Here is a 14,386-nt window from a genome sequence, read left to right on the forward strand (position 1 = left end):
TGCCTGTCTGTGAACGGGATATCTCAAAAAGTAATGGGCAGATTCAGACGAAACCTGGACTGGTTGGGTGGTGACACGGCTGAATTGATTCGGTTTTGTTGAAGATCTGGATACGAGACTTTTTCAGTGATTATTCACCATTGAGAGATGGGGCCAAAGATGATATAGGAGATTGGGACCATACTCTGTGCAGAGCGTTGGTTCTGCTTAAGCAGTCCCCTTGGCTATTGGGCACAATCCTGGAAGGGTCACCACTCCGACACAGTATACCAGCATGCTGGCACTCATTTTGCCGACCTTGGAAAGATGACAGGCCGAGTTAACCCCACCTGGTGTTATTTCAACAGCTGAGCGGGATTTGAACTCAGGACCGTAGGACCCAAAGTCCACCACCATAACCATTAAACCAACACCAGGCATAAAAACGATATAATGTCACAATATTTCAAAAAGTTATGGACGGATTCAGACGAAACTCAGTGGACGAGTTGGTTAGGTGACAAGAACCAGCGGATTAGATTTTGGTGAAGGTACGGATGCAGATCCGGCTTATCAGTGGCATACAAAACGTAAACTGTTCAGCCTGGCGGAGGTATGCACTCTACCGAGTGCTGTTCTAGTTTACATATGGTTCTTCCATTATTATTGGTTCTTTTCTCCATTCTAAGTTTACATTGTGAGCTATCTTTATGGTTGTACATGTAAGGAAACAAACCTTCATTCATGAAAACCCACCAAAATGGCAATTCGAAATGTCATCTTATTTCAAAGGCCATCCCAAAAAGGATAATGTAGCTGAAACAAATCAATGAATTATTGTATTATGTAAATGCTTGTGTGGTTGATTAATTTATCACAAGAAAGTTGCAGTTTTCGGGAAGAGGAGGCGAGCTATGAGCATCACCATGAACAAATTTCAAATCCCTGCTCTAACCTACAGGGGGCACTGCACCATTGGCACAACTGCACCACTGTGATAACTGATACAAACCTGCAGCCATGTACTGCATACAAATGAACAAAAAGGAAAAGAGCAACAGAAGTGAAGTATGACATCATCCGAACGTTCTGGCAAACTTGCCCGATTACGGGCACTGATGTGGCGTTAAGTAGTGTGAGCATAGGACTGGCAATCCCCAAGGTTGTGGGCTATCAAACCAATTGAAAGCAGCAGTGGTAAGGTTTTGATGTTGGTATTCTGGAAACTAATCTCGTATCAGGATAATTATCATGTTCTTCCGGGATTATCTGTGAAAACCCAGCTGACTCACGAATGATATGCCTGCCTCAACTGGTCTGATTTACATATGATGCCAGTCCACACATTATGGTTGACTCTTAATACCCTCCAGGCAACTTGGAATATGCATGAAAAGGCCACCTATGAAAAAGACAGAAAAGCCCACAATTCCACAAACCAAATATAAATACTTAAACAAGTCCCTAAAGGCTGACAGGATAGCCGAGAGGTATGTACGCTCACCTCTGAGCTGTCGAGTCTGAGTTTGATACTCAACCGAGCTATAAACTCATCGGGGGTTTCACAGGCAGGGCGAGGCATCAATGTGTGTTCCGTCCCTCAGATCAACATGCAACTGAGCATTGAATCTGTCGGCATGAGTTGTTGGTCGTTGAAGATCCCACGGTGTTCTTCACGAACAGTAGGCGAGCTTTCTCTGGCACCCTAAACAAATTACAAATTCCTGCTCTAACCTACAGGGGGCATCACATCAAGGGCACAGTTACCAACATACGATGCTACTTGTAGCCTCATTCCGCTTACAAAATAAAATAAAACAAGCTCAAATGAGTTAAGATCCTCTGCCTCTTCATGATGACGTCATAAAAACGAATATGACGTCATTGTGATGTATCAGGTTTGTGATAAATTATTATCTGTGCTAATGCCCGGCTTGATTCCTGCAAACAAAATTCAAACAGCTTGCCTAGTTTCGGAGATAATGGTATAGGCTATTTCCATTAGCGGCGATATTATGACGTCAACTTTTTTTTTTTGGAATAATTTCCAAAATCGGAGATGGTTACTGCCTGCGCGTGGGCTTTCTGCATATACATGGCAAGTTTCACGAAGATCCGATGAAAACTCTTGGTTGTGAAACAAAATATGGCAAAGAAATAGGAATGACGTCATAGTGATGATTCATATGTGCGATAATTAATCTCTGCTAATGCCCTGTTCGATTCCCGCAAACAGAATTCAAAAAGCTTGCCTAGTTTCGGAGATAATTTTTTAGGCGATTTCCATTAGCGGAGATATTTTGACGTCAAAACTTTTTTTTCTAGGAGGAATTTTCAAAATTGAAGATGGTTACTGTCTGCGCAGGGTATTTTTACATATATATGCCAAGTTTCAGGAAGTTTCGATGAAAACTGCAGGCTGTGAAACAAAAAAGTCCACAAGAAGAAGCAGAAGAACAACAACGTGAGTAAGACTTTGAGATCCTCCACGAGGATCTCATAAATAACCTCGGCCCAGCTATAAACTGTCATCCTAGTGTTTCGCAGGAAGCTTGATTCATCAATGTGTGTGGCATCCCTCGCATGGATGTTAAACTGGTCATCCCGTCCGCTGCCGTCGTTTGGTGGTCGTTAAAGATCCTCCGTGTCCTTCACAAAGAGTAGGCGAGCTATCACTGACACCATGGCCAAATTCCAATCCCCTGCCCTGACTTACTGCTGCGAAGGCAATGGCAAACCACCAGCATGACACTTACCCAGATAATTCTTTGGCCGCACCAATGCTTTGTAAAGTGTGTGGGTACATATCATCATAATCAAGTCCTTAAAATAAATTAAACCCTCAATGAAGAGCCATGATTAAGACGCTTATTTAAATATCAGCGATACGCAAGGAACTTTGATGCAGGAGGTGGCAATTCGGCCCATCAGGCCTGTGCTAACCAACGGCAGTATTGTAACCCGTCCACACATCAGGTACCTAACATCCACACAAACCAATATCTCCACACCACTCCATCTCCATTGTATATCGGTACACATCCAAATCCCATTTAAACCTATCCACCCCCTCCTAGGAGACCATTCCATTTATTAAACACTGATTGAAAGACTCTTACCTTAAAACTGTCCTCTCATCTTCTTTACCCTCTTTGGCTATTCTTTATCCAGTTTTATTCCCTCAGCTTTCTTTATAATGTCTTTGACCTGCAAGTGTACTTGATGCAAAAAAACATGTAAGAGTTTTATTGGGTTTTTTTTATATACAGCCTTAAGTTTACTCCACAAATCTCAATTCGCCATTCTCCCTTCCCTCTCAAACTAAATAAAACAAACAAACAAACATTAATTTTTTTGACCAATCAACCACTGATCATTTTGGCATTGCCTTTTTACAAATAATGAGTAATGTTCATTACTGTTTCCAGGAAGCTCTTGAGGTTTTGGGGATCTTGGTGGTCATAGTAAACTGCGCTTTGATTAGTCGGATCGAGCAGTTCCGTGATCTTTGCTCCTGGTTGAAATCGTCTGAGGGTGTTGTCATGACGACTGTGATACTCGAGGTAAGAGAACAGTATGGAGTGTCTGTTCACATCTGGTTTTTCATGTTCAAATTTGGAACTTGTTCACCGGTAAAGGTAATCGGTAAACCTCCACAGGTTGACCTGCTCGTGCTCTGCATCTGAACTCGTGACTCGTGATGCGGGGAACCCTAGTTTAAATCCCATATGCCATACGAGTTTGTCAATTGTATAATAATGTCCTTTTCATTCATGTAAAATGACACTGCTGTATACTAATGTCTTTGACCTGCAAGTGACATAACGTACAAACCCTCCATAAGCCTTAGAGCACCATAAAGATAAAGAAATAAAAATGAAATATTCACCTGTTTGACAGTCTGTAATCCACACACAACCTTGACTGCAACTTTCCGAGCCATGATTCTTTCACAAATTATCTTACCATACAGCACATTCTTCTACTGCTGAGGTTTGTGATTTGCAAGGCCATCCCAAAGGTACCGGGTTGGATCTGGCGAGACAGAGAGTGCATTCTTCGTCAGCGTCACAAGGTCTTCAAGGTAAGGAATTCCAGACTGTGCTTCCAGAGACATGTCTGTGCTTGGAGAGTATTTGTGATGAATCATAGCTTCTGTTAATCACTCAGTGGAATATACCATTTACATGTTCTTAATATTATAATTGTAAATATTATTATTATGCATTGCATTTGGAAGTTGTAAACTTTGATGACCTCGTGCTGATAGCCAACACTGTGGAAGAGGTAATGGGTAAATATACAGTATGGATGCCAGAGGACTGAAAGTGAATACAGGGTAAATTAGAAGTGCACTCGGTAGAGCTTGTACCTCCACCACGCAATGCCTGATCCACGAAAACATATCGAGCCCAACACATTTTTGAAATATCATGCCATACAGTACTATAGTTTTTGGCCCGATTTCTCAATGGTGAAGAACCACTTAAATAATTATAGTATCCGGATCCGGATCCAGATCTTAAACCGAAATCTAAACAGTTCATCCTTGTCATACACACAACTTGTCCACAAAATTTCATCTGAATCCGTACACAACTTTTTGAGATATCCTGCACTCAAACAAGCAAATAGACAGAAAGGGGTGAAAACATAACTTCCTTCTCCTTCGGTGGTGGAGGTAACAAAAGTACTGATTGGTGGTGCGGGAGAAGGAAGTGTGGGAAAAAGGAGGGAGGTGGCCCTGTGCTATCTGTTTAAATAAAAAAAGAAAAAGGTGGAGGTAGCAATTCAATATTGTGCAAATCCTGCGACTGCTGGGTGCACAAGGTGTGTAGTGGCATCGGGAGTAGACTGCAGGTGATTTCTGATTTCAAATGTGCTGTTTGTGCAGGTAAATAAGTGACTCCAGTTAGAGTGGAAAGGTTAGTTTTTTGGGGATATATCCCTGGAATGTGTAGATAAATTCTGTTACCTTGGTGATATGATTGGTGCAGGTGGTGCTGCGGAGGCAGCAGTGAATGCAAGAATTAGAAGTGGCTGGAGGAAGTTTTAGGGAGTTATTACCCCTATTGACATCGAAAGGGACCTCTCAACGATTAAAGGGAAAACTTTATACAGCTTGTGTTAGAAGTGTGATCATGTACGGCAGTGAAACATGGGTGATCAAAAAGGAGGATGAACGGAGGTTTGAACGAAATGAAATGAGAATGGTGATGTGGATGTGTGATGTGACGCTGAAGGATAGGAAATCGAATGTGGAATTCAGAGATAGGTGAGGTACAGAAAGTATGAGTGAGGTTATGCGTAGAGGTAGGTTGAGATGGTTCGGACATGTGGAAAGGATGTCAGCGGGTAGTTGTGTGAAGAAGTGTATAAATGTGAATGGAAGTAGAGCTTGAGGCTGTCTGAGCAAAACATCAGATGTGTTGCTCAGAGACGATCTTGGCGTTAAAGGCCTAACAAGAAGGCTCGCAAGGAATCGTGCAGCCTGGAAAGCAACCATTAGGTGAACCACGGTTTACACATGCAAGCATGGAAACGGCCGTAAAATGATTATGATGATGATTCATGGGCTCATAAGTGGTGGACTCACCTATGAGCTGTCTTGTTTGAGTCTGATTGCCATCACAAATTATAAACCTATGGTCATGCTTCACAGGTTGTATTAATTAATGTCCCATCCTTTGGAAAGGGCGTAGCCAGCTATCTGGCGTGTTCGTGTTTGCTGATTGACATTGTGGATCCCAAGGTACCTTTTTAAAAGGGTAGGCCATTTTCTGCCCATATATCACAAAAACCAAGGGTCCTTGATCGATCGCTGTCCAACCGGAAGTCAGGCATAGTCCAAACTTGAGTGAATTGAACGGATAAACAAAGCAACACGGCACTGCAAAATGCAAAGCAAAAGTTAACCAGTTTTTCTTCTCGGATAATTAAAGGCTAATTTCCATAAAATGGCAACCAAAATAACATCACATTTATTCATCGTCAAATCAATGCACGTTTATCCTGCAAAAGACCAATTTTTATGATAAAGCATCAGTTCGACTCAGAAATAAAGCATAAATAGTTTATTAAAATCTTATTTGTTGTTCAAACATTGTGGAAGTCAAATAAGTAAAGTGCAGGAAGTTATGATCTCAGCTTGTCAAAGGTTCACTATCCACTCTTGTAGCATCCATGGATCAGACGATGTACCTTGTAACTCAGATCCTCTAATTCTAATACATCAAAACAAAATAATGACAATTACGTGAAGCATAACTTCTTTCATATGCAGTAAATGACTGCAAATAGCATAATGGGCTGTGGGTGCAACCGTGCTGCTGATGCAACGCCCCCTATAAGTTAGAGGAGGAATTTGGAATTTAGTCATGGTCCTGGCAATAAATCGCTGACTCTTTGCGAAGGACACCGTGGGATCTTTAACGTCCACCAACTAATGCTGGCAGATCAAACATCAAGTTTAATGTCCATCTGAGGGACAGCACACATCGATGTATCGCCCTGCCTCTGAAACACCAAGGTGACAGTTTATAGCTGGGCCTAGATTTGAAACCAGGCTCGATGTCTTAGAGGGGAGTGTGCATACCTCTTGGCTCAGCCATCCTGTCAGCACTTTTTGGCACAACATTTTTAGTTGAACGTCTGTGAAGGAAGCTTCTTCATGGGCATAGTTAACTGAAAAACACAAATCCAAATAACACATCATTTGTGGAAGAAAAATGAAACACTCCAACCATACCCTGAACAGAAAGCGAGATGTAAGATAGTTGACATAAGCGATATTTGCGTTTGTGCAAGTTAGCAAAATGACTGATTGTGTCATCCCCTTTGGGAATGAGGAGGTTCTTATTGGCACACAAAATCAAAGGTTTTGAATCGGATTATGTGTTATCTTAAACTGCGTTTTGAAAACTATTTTAAATTGGAAAATTCAGCCTGGAAGGTGGCAGCTCGGGAGGCTCCTTCAGTATGTTCGCAAATTAAATATCTGCTTTGAAAATCCATCGACACACTCGGTCTTTAATGTATGCAATTTGGTGCTTTTGATCCCGATGGCCAATAATCACAAGAGTAGATGATAAATGGGGTTTCTGGGATGCCCATTCAAATGAATGAGGGGAAAGGGGGAAAAAAAAAAACTTTCTGACCCAAGCGTCCAAAGCTCAAAATGGGAGACTCATTTCCTCCCCCTCCCATACAAGCAAATGCAAATTTGAGACTGAAGGATTGAGACTTACTAATTAAAGTACTTCTTCCCTTTCATATTTTCATTATACTCAAAGAGCGAACCAACGAATATTTGTCCATGTTATACTTTAGGGAATAACTTAATTTTCTTACAACATTCATTTCCATTGAGTATATTCACAAAGAATAACTTGGAACTTGGTTCTTGGTTTAAATGTCTTTGTTGAGCAGAAATGAAGTGATAAACTTCTCTTCATGCTCTTATTTGACGACCTCCTGAGCCACATATCATTTTGAGATTATCGTAAATTGTTTTTCCATTGTTCAATTGATAACCATCAAAGTTTTCATTCCATTCAAGGATATTAATTTTTTTTATTTACATCCTCCAACTTATTTGTAATTAAATTTATCGTCTTATTTGTTTTATCTACTTTTACCCCAGTGATTTCTTCAATAATACTTATTTGATATTTCTCACATTCTTTATGTTTTCCATTTAAATACCAAGGCTGATTACATCTCCACTCTTTGGTTTGTTTATTGCTTGGTTCTATCATTTACAAATCAGTAAAAAGATGGCGGGAGCCTGTTAAAATTCCCATAACCATAACCATAAGGGAGACAATTAATTCCGTTCTCTAAAATATATATTTTATCATCAAAAGCTCCTAATGCTTTTTTATTTATCTCTTCTGTATATAATTGATGTTTATTACTTCTTATTGTATTCATTTTTCTGTACTCTTCCTTCTTTAAGGTTAAACAGTTGTAATAATGTTTAAAGTTGATTGTTTCCTTGATTATATTTTTCTTTATTCCCTTTAGCTTATCACACCTTTCAATGTTATTATTATCAATATACATAAAAGCATAAGACTTTGATCTCAATCCTATAAATTCACTCATGACCTTCCCACCCAATTCATCTTTAAACTTACCAATAACCTTTTTATTCTTTGATGAAAACAACACATCACCTGACTTATAATTACTTGTATCATATGTATCAATATTATCAATCATATCCTCATATACATCACTTGTCTTAATTTCGAATATAAAATTATCTGTATCCATATATAACAATGACACATTATCCTTATACTTTGATTTTAAATTATTATAGTAATAGTCATACATTAACGACTTTGACAAGTCAAGAATTGATGTTCCTATATAAATAGGTTTATCCATTTCAATACTCTCTTTTTTCAAATGAATAGCACAAAAGTTCTCTGAAAACATCTCCGCTCATTCAAAACTTGGTCTATTAATTAACTTTGAAGCCTGTTTCCAAGATGTAGCAAGTCCTATGTTTTGTCGATTCCAAACATTTTCCATAGTCTTTCCAAATACAGCATTATTCATTAATTTATGAAAGTCCTTCTCAAAATCTGTTTTTGCTTCTGTTCTCCTTTTTGTATTAAAATCAATATATTTCTTTAACCAATGACTTTGTTTAAATTTCAAAATCCTATGAATTTTCCTCACTCTCAACCCAGCAGATAAATATTGTCTCAAGTTCCTTTGATGCAAAACAACTTTCTTTATCATTTAATGTCGTAAGTAGTTTTTCTGTAGATTTACCTTTTATATTAAATGACTGTTGGTAATCACATAACCATTCTTTTCTTGGACTTTCTTTATCAGGGTCATAAGGTAGGTCTTTATATTTGTTATGAAGTTCTTCTGGATATTTTAAATCAACCTCAAAATAATATTCAACTTCAGCTTCATCCAATTATTTTTGAGAGGAGATAACAATGTCTTGTAAAACTTTTTCATAATGTTTTTCTTTAACCCATTTAAGTTTTCCGTAAGGTTATGATTGAGACATAGCCCACCCATACAAATTGTTAGCATCATAATTCATCAGTTAAGAGTTGTCCTCATTCTTATTATAATCAGGAAGATATTTGTTATTTGCTTTAGCATATCTCTTGGAACATACTTGAGATATTCCTCCTCTTTTAGCCTTCTCTATCATTAAAAGCATATCTATATCAATGATTAATTCCAAATTCTGTTTTGTCATTTTTCACATAGCACTCCAAGCCAAACCCGGGGCTGTGTAATAGTGAGTGGGGTCTAATCCATAAGAATTTTTATTATGACAGACTGTTCTAAAAGTTTCATACACAGCAGTCAATAACAATACATCAGTTTTCAGATACAAATCATGATATTCTCCAAGATTCTTTATATTAAACTTCTCCCAAACCTTTTTAGCTTGTGTATAATCTCTATCGGAAATATGAGTTTTATTCAACTTGCAAAATAAACTTTCCTTTGAAGGAAGTTGTGTTTCTTTGAACCTCTCAAATGAATCCATTTTGTCATATGGATATATTCCCTTTTGTGATAAGAGATCAATCGCTTCTTGATTTGAGAAATGTGATTTAAGATTTGGAAAGTTTTTAATATTTGATGCTAAGTTAGATAATGGACTTGCCATAAACTTGAATGTGTCAAGAAATCTGATATGGGTTATGGGGATGTATGAATTGTTTTTGTGAATGAGATGTACTTTTGATCTGTTTTAGGAATGGCAGAAATATCTCCAGATGTCTTTGAAAGTTCATTTATCAATGGATGTGTGTCACAGTGAGCGTTGTTGTGAAGAAAGACAGGAATAAAGTTTGGGGGCTTGGAATTAAGATTACAATGGGAATGAGCTGGACCTCTATATTTTCCAGTTAGATGACAATGATCCCTAACTTTGACCTCTCCCTCAATTTTCTCCTCACAAATATGACAGATACTGTTCTTTCTAAATTGCTTTTTCTCTTCCTTTGTTAATGACATTGGTTTATAGGTTTTCACCATTATTTCACTTCGTCTTATACAGTCTTTTTCCAATCGTCTTACAAACTCCTCTGAGGCATCTTCTCCTCTATAAAGTTCTAACTTGTTGTATTCGTCACCAAAAGATGATTTGATATAATAACAGAAACCACAAGGAGAATGTTTTTGATATTTATTTGTGTATGATTTGTTTGGATTTGGAGAAACTATCTATCTTTTCAAGGATACTTTCAAAATCAGCATATATCACAAACAGATGTTTTATGGATTTGTGAAAATCTTTGAATGATATGTTTGAAGCTGCTTTTGGTAAATTGATTATGGTTGATTGATGATTACTGCAATATTTTGAATGTTGATTTAATCATTATTTTGTATGAAAGGAGTTGAGACATCTCTTACAAGGATACATTTTACATTTTTTCTTGTATAGTTGTGATTTGGTTAATCTTGAGAAATTTTTGATGAAAGCATAATGTGATTTTTCCTTTGAAGTAAAGTAGAGAAGGTCAATGTGTGTTTCATCATTTTTATTGTTGTTTGAAATTTTTAATATCTGAACTTTGTTTGTATCCATTCATCCATATACATTAACAGATAGATTATTCATTTTCTCAAATTTAGGAATATCTCTCAATGACATTGGAAACTTTAAATCTTTAACATTTAATGTATTCTCATATTTCTTATAATGTTCAATCCTTTCAAGTTTTCATTGTGGAGGATGTAAGTGAGCAAGAACAGGCCATAGAAAACATTTATCTTTGTTTTGAATATTGACAACCACTTTCTTAAGTTTTATCTCTTTTAGGAAATCGATATAAGAAGAAGCTTGAAAAGGATCTGATTTTAAGATGTGTATATCTCAAAAGATTATTTTTGTAATAGCAAATCCACGACCTACTACAGTGTTATCCACATCTTGTTCTTGTCTCTGGAGTTCACCGTAAACATCACATCTTACAAAATCTTGAAATGATGAGATAAAGTGAGGGTTTGTCCTCATAAAGGGAGGAGTTTCATCACCTTCTCTTACCATATTCTATTTTACTCCCATATAAAACTTAAAGGTTTTCATTTCACTGAATGTGTTTTTAATTATAGTTTCAATACTTTGTTTAACCATATCAACAGCTTCAATGATTGATGATGGTCCAGGGTCTTGAAAGTGAAACAATCTTATTTTTAAATGCCTCATCAGTGTCTTCAATGGAGAATTTAGTGGCACCTTCCCTTTCTTCATTCTTCTTGTGTTTGCGTGATTGAAGGTGTCTATTATAAATTTTTTTTAAAGAATATCATTATCACAATGTTTTGTTTCTTGGTCAAGTGGAGATATTTGTCTGAAAAGATTGAATGTGTGTTTGTTGGTTTGAAGGTGTTTTTTATAACATTTATATTCATGATTACAAACATCTCAGTACGTTGTATTCACCATATATTTGAGGAGGTTTCTCTTGGTACAACAAAATATTCACATTGTAAGAGTGAGTTAAAGAAACTAAAATCTGGTGGTCTTGGGATATTAGAAACTAATCCAGAAGGAATGAGACAAATTAATAAACATCTGAGTGGTAATGGAGTTAAGATTTTATCATTCGGTTTTGATGTTGATGAAGAAACTCAATGCAAACTTATGAAAAGTAGAGATACAAGTATTAGCGAAGAAGAAATTACAACTCTTATTAATGTCAATAAAGAATTTGATGAAATATTTAAAGAAAAGGATTTATTTGAACACATCTACTTTCATGATGAAGAAAAGGAAAATTTCCCTGTTGACCTTTATAATTCAGTGAATGATATTTTCCAATAAATAAATGGATGCGAAAGAAAGAGCAAGAAGATTTAAGGAACATCAAGAGTTGGTTTCAAAAGTTGAAAAACAACAGGAAGACATAAAGAAGAAACTCAGACAGAAACTAATGGGTGAAGAAGCATTTGAAAGAAAACAAGATAAAAAATTTTAACCATTTTTTAAAACTTCCCAAGAAAAAATTATAGATGCTTCCACAGTTCCCACAATAGAATATACTCCTAAAAAACTTCAAATGTTAAAAGATTTCAGTCAAATGACTGAGGAAGATTTATAGCATATAGGAGAATTAGAATATGATGATGAAGGATTAATTCTAACAACTGGAAGAGATTAATCAACCCTATGATTATGTTGTGAAGGCTCTTCAAAACAATGAATATTCAGTGGATTCAAAAACCAAAGCAGGACTCATTCCAACAGAACAACCAGCAATATTTCATCTTGTTCAAGAAAAGGGATTGATATTTAATGATGAATTAAGGTTCTTGAGTTCTGCTCAACCCCCTGTTAAACTAACTCTGAGATTCATGTTTCTTCTAACAAAAGATGGAAGACAAGGTTCAACTGTGAGGGATGAATCAAAGTATTTTGATAAACCATTGAATATGAAAAATAAGGATTGATCTGCTGGACTCTCTTAATTATAGGGTCAATATATCTGGTAAAAGTAGGAAGAATGAGAAGGAGAAACGCATTATTCATGCTTTAAGTAGGCTTGGTTCAGGTGTTGGTTTTCTTTCAAATGACCCATCACCAATTGGTTATAAATTCAATATGGAACCCAAAAATCTGGTTTGTCTAAGTGTGTCAGGAAACACCATATACAGAGTAAATTTTAGGATAACCGACCAAGATAATCGCATTATTTATTTTAATGAAGAAATTATATCCATCAGAATTCACCTACGTGAAGTTTTCCAAGAAATAAATACGGCGGTTATTGTGAGGAAACACGAGTTGGGAAAATATAAAATAATTACAGGGGATGGGATGTTCCTTTCCCCATACGACAAGGGTGAAGGGATGTATCTTGGTAGAGGATACTATAAACCAAAGAGACAAAGGGGTGAAGGACATCAATTTAGAAAAAAAGATGGGATAATTGATACTCTAATGGATATAGGTTCAACTATTCTTAAACATAAAGACCTAATTGGTCCATCTGCTTCTGCTGTGGGAAATGTAGCAGGTGCGATGAAGAGTATAAAAGATGCCCAAAAGGAATGTCATAAATTGCAAGCAATGAAAGAAATAAAGAAAGGCAAAACTCAGTTGTCTCCCCAAGAACGACAGAAAATAATTCAAATACTTGGGTCAGGGTTTCAAAAGTTTTAACATTTTTTCCAAAATAAATACAAGTATGGAAGCAATTCATGGTATCTATGATTTGGATGATACCATTGTCATCTCAAACTCCACTAAAAAAGAAGACTACTTCAAGGTAAATGCCATCACTGGAACAGACTGGAAAACAAATAGAACAAAAAGTTTTGAAATAAATAATCAACAAACTTATTTGAATCCAGCCGAAAGTTTCTTGTTGTGTAAATTTACATTCACTCAGGCTGCGAATAACACAAACGCTACACTCGTAAATGATTTCTTCTGGAAAATGTTTGATCGTGTTCGTTTGTATATTGGAACACAAGAAGTTGAAGCGGTTGATTATGTCTCTGCTAAATCTGAAATTATTAAATTTACACTATATTCATTTCATGATAGAATGTGAAAGGGGTCTGTCAAAGGTTTTATTCCTGATATGGCAACGGGAACAAACAAACCCTGGATCTAGTCAAAGAAAAGGAATGTATAATGATGATACAAAAACAGGTAATAGTTTGACTGTGGCATTTCCTCTTGAAGGTATTATTTGGATTTTGTGATCATGATAAAATTCTGTGTGGACTTAATATTTGATCTCAACTGCAAAGGAATGATAATGAAAATAGATTGCTTTTTGGTTTGGCTCATGCTTTTGCTGCTCAGAATAAATTTATAATTGATGAAATTAGTTGGTATATTAGCGAATATACTCCTCATCTTAAAACAGAAGAGATGTTTAATAGAAGACTTACCTCAAAGAAACCACTCAATGAATCATACCTTAAAAGAAGATGCCAACACGTTAATTTGAACCAAACCATTTACACGTGGAATTTGGGTGTTCTGGAAGGAAAGCCATGATATCTGTGGCTCATTAAAAAAAAAAACATGGTGATACTGCTACTGATAAGAATAATGCGTTGAGTAATAATGCTAAGGTGAAACAACTTCGTGTTTCTCCAGATGGAACATTTTATCCACGAGATAGATTGGAAATTAATTGGGAAAAAAATGATTATGGTGAAGCATACAAGTCTTACCAAAAGGTGTGTGAAAGCAATGGAAATAAAGAACCCATTTTGGATATGACAGCATTTAATAGCCTGTATACAATCTTTGCGATTGACCTGAGTGCTCAAAAGGAAACTGTAAAGTCTAATCGAGTGGATACTTCCCTTTACATTGAAAGAGGAGAGAGTGAAGAAGTTGATATATATTGTTTGCTTTTAGAAGAAACAGAATTACAGGTTGATATAGATA

The 14,386-nt window shown here is 36.5% G+C and overlaps 1 protein-coding gene across 3 annotated transcripts in view; it reads left to right on the plus strand.

The window, feature by feature from the left end:
* Window positions 1-14,386, plus strand: part of LOC147030860 (anoctamin-8-like) — a 54,348-nt gene that overhangs the window by 30,543 nt on the left and 9,419 nt on the right. For all 3 annotated transcript variants that reach the window (XM_085875375.1, XM_085875376.1, XM_085875377.1), the window contains 2 exons: window positions 3,408-3,542; window positions 3,953-4,063. In XM_085875375.1, coding sequence (XP_085731501.1) covers window positions 3,408-3,542; window positions 3,953-4,063 — 246 coding nt within the window. The remainder of the gene's footprint in view (window positions 1-3,407; window positions 3,543-3,952; window positions 4,064-14,386) is intronic.

This window comes from Eptatretus burgeri, chromosome 3, assembly GCF_056783735.1.
Source record: "Eptatretus burgeri isolate ZD-2024b chromosome 3, Ebu_testis_v1, whole genome shotgun sequence".
Lineage (NCBI taxonomy): Eukaryota > Metazoa > Chordata > Myxini > Myxiniformes > Myxinidae > Eptatretus > Eptatretus burgeri.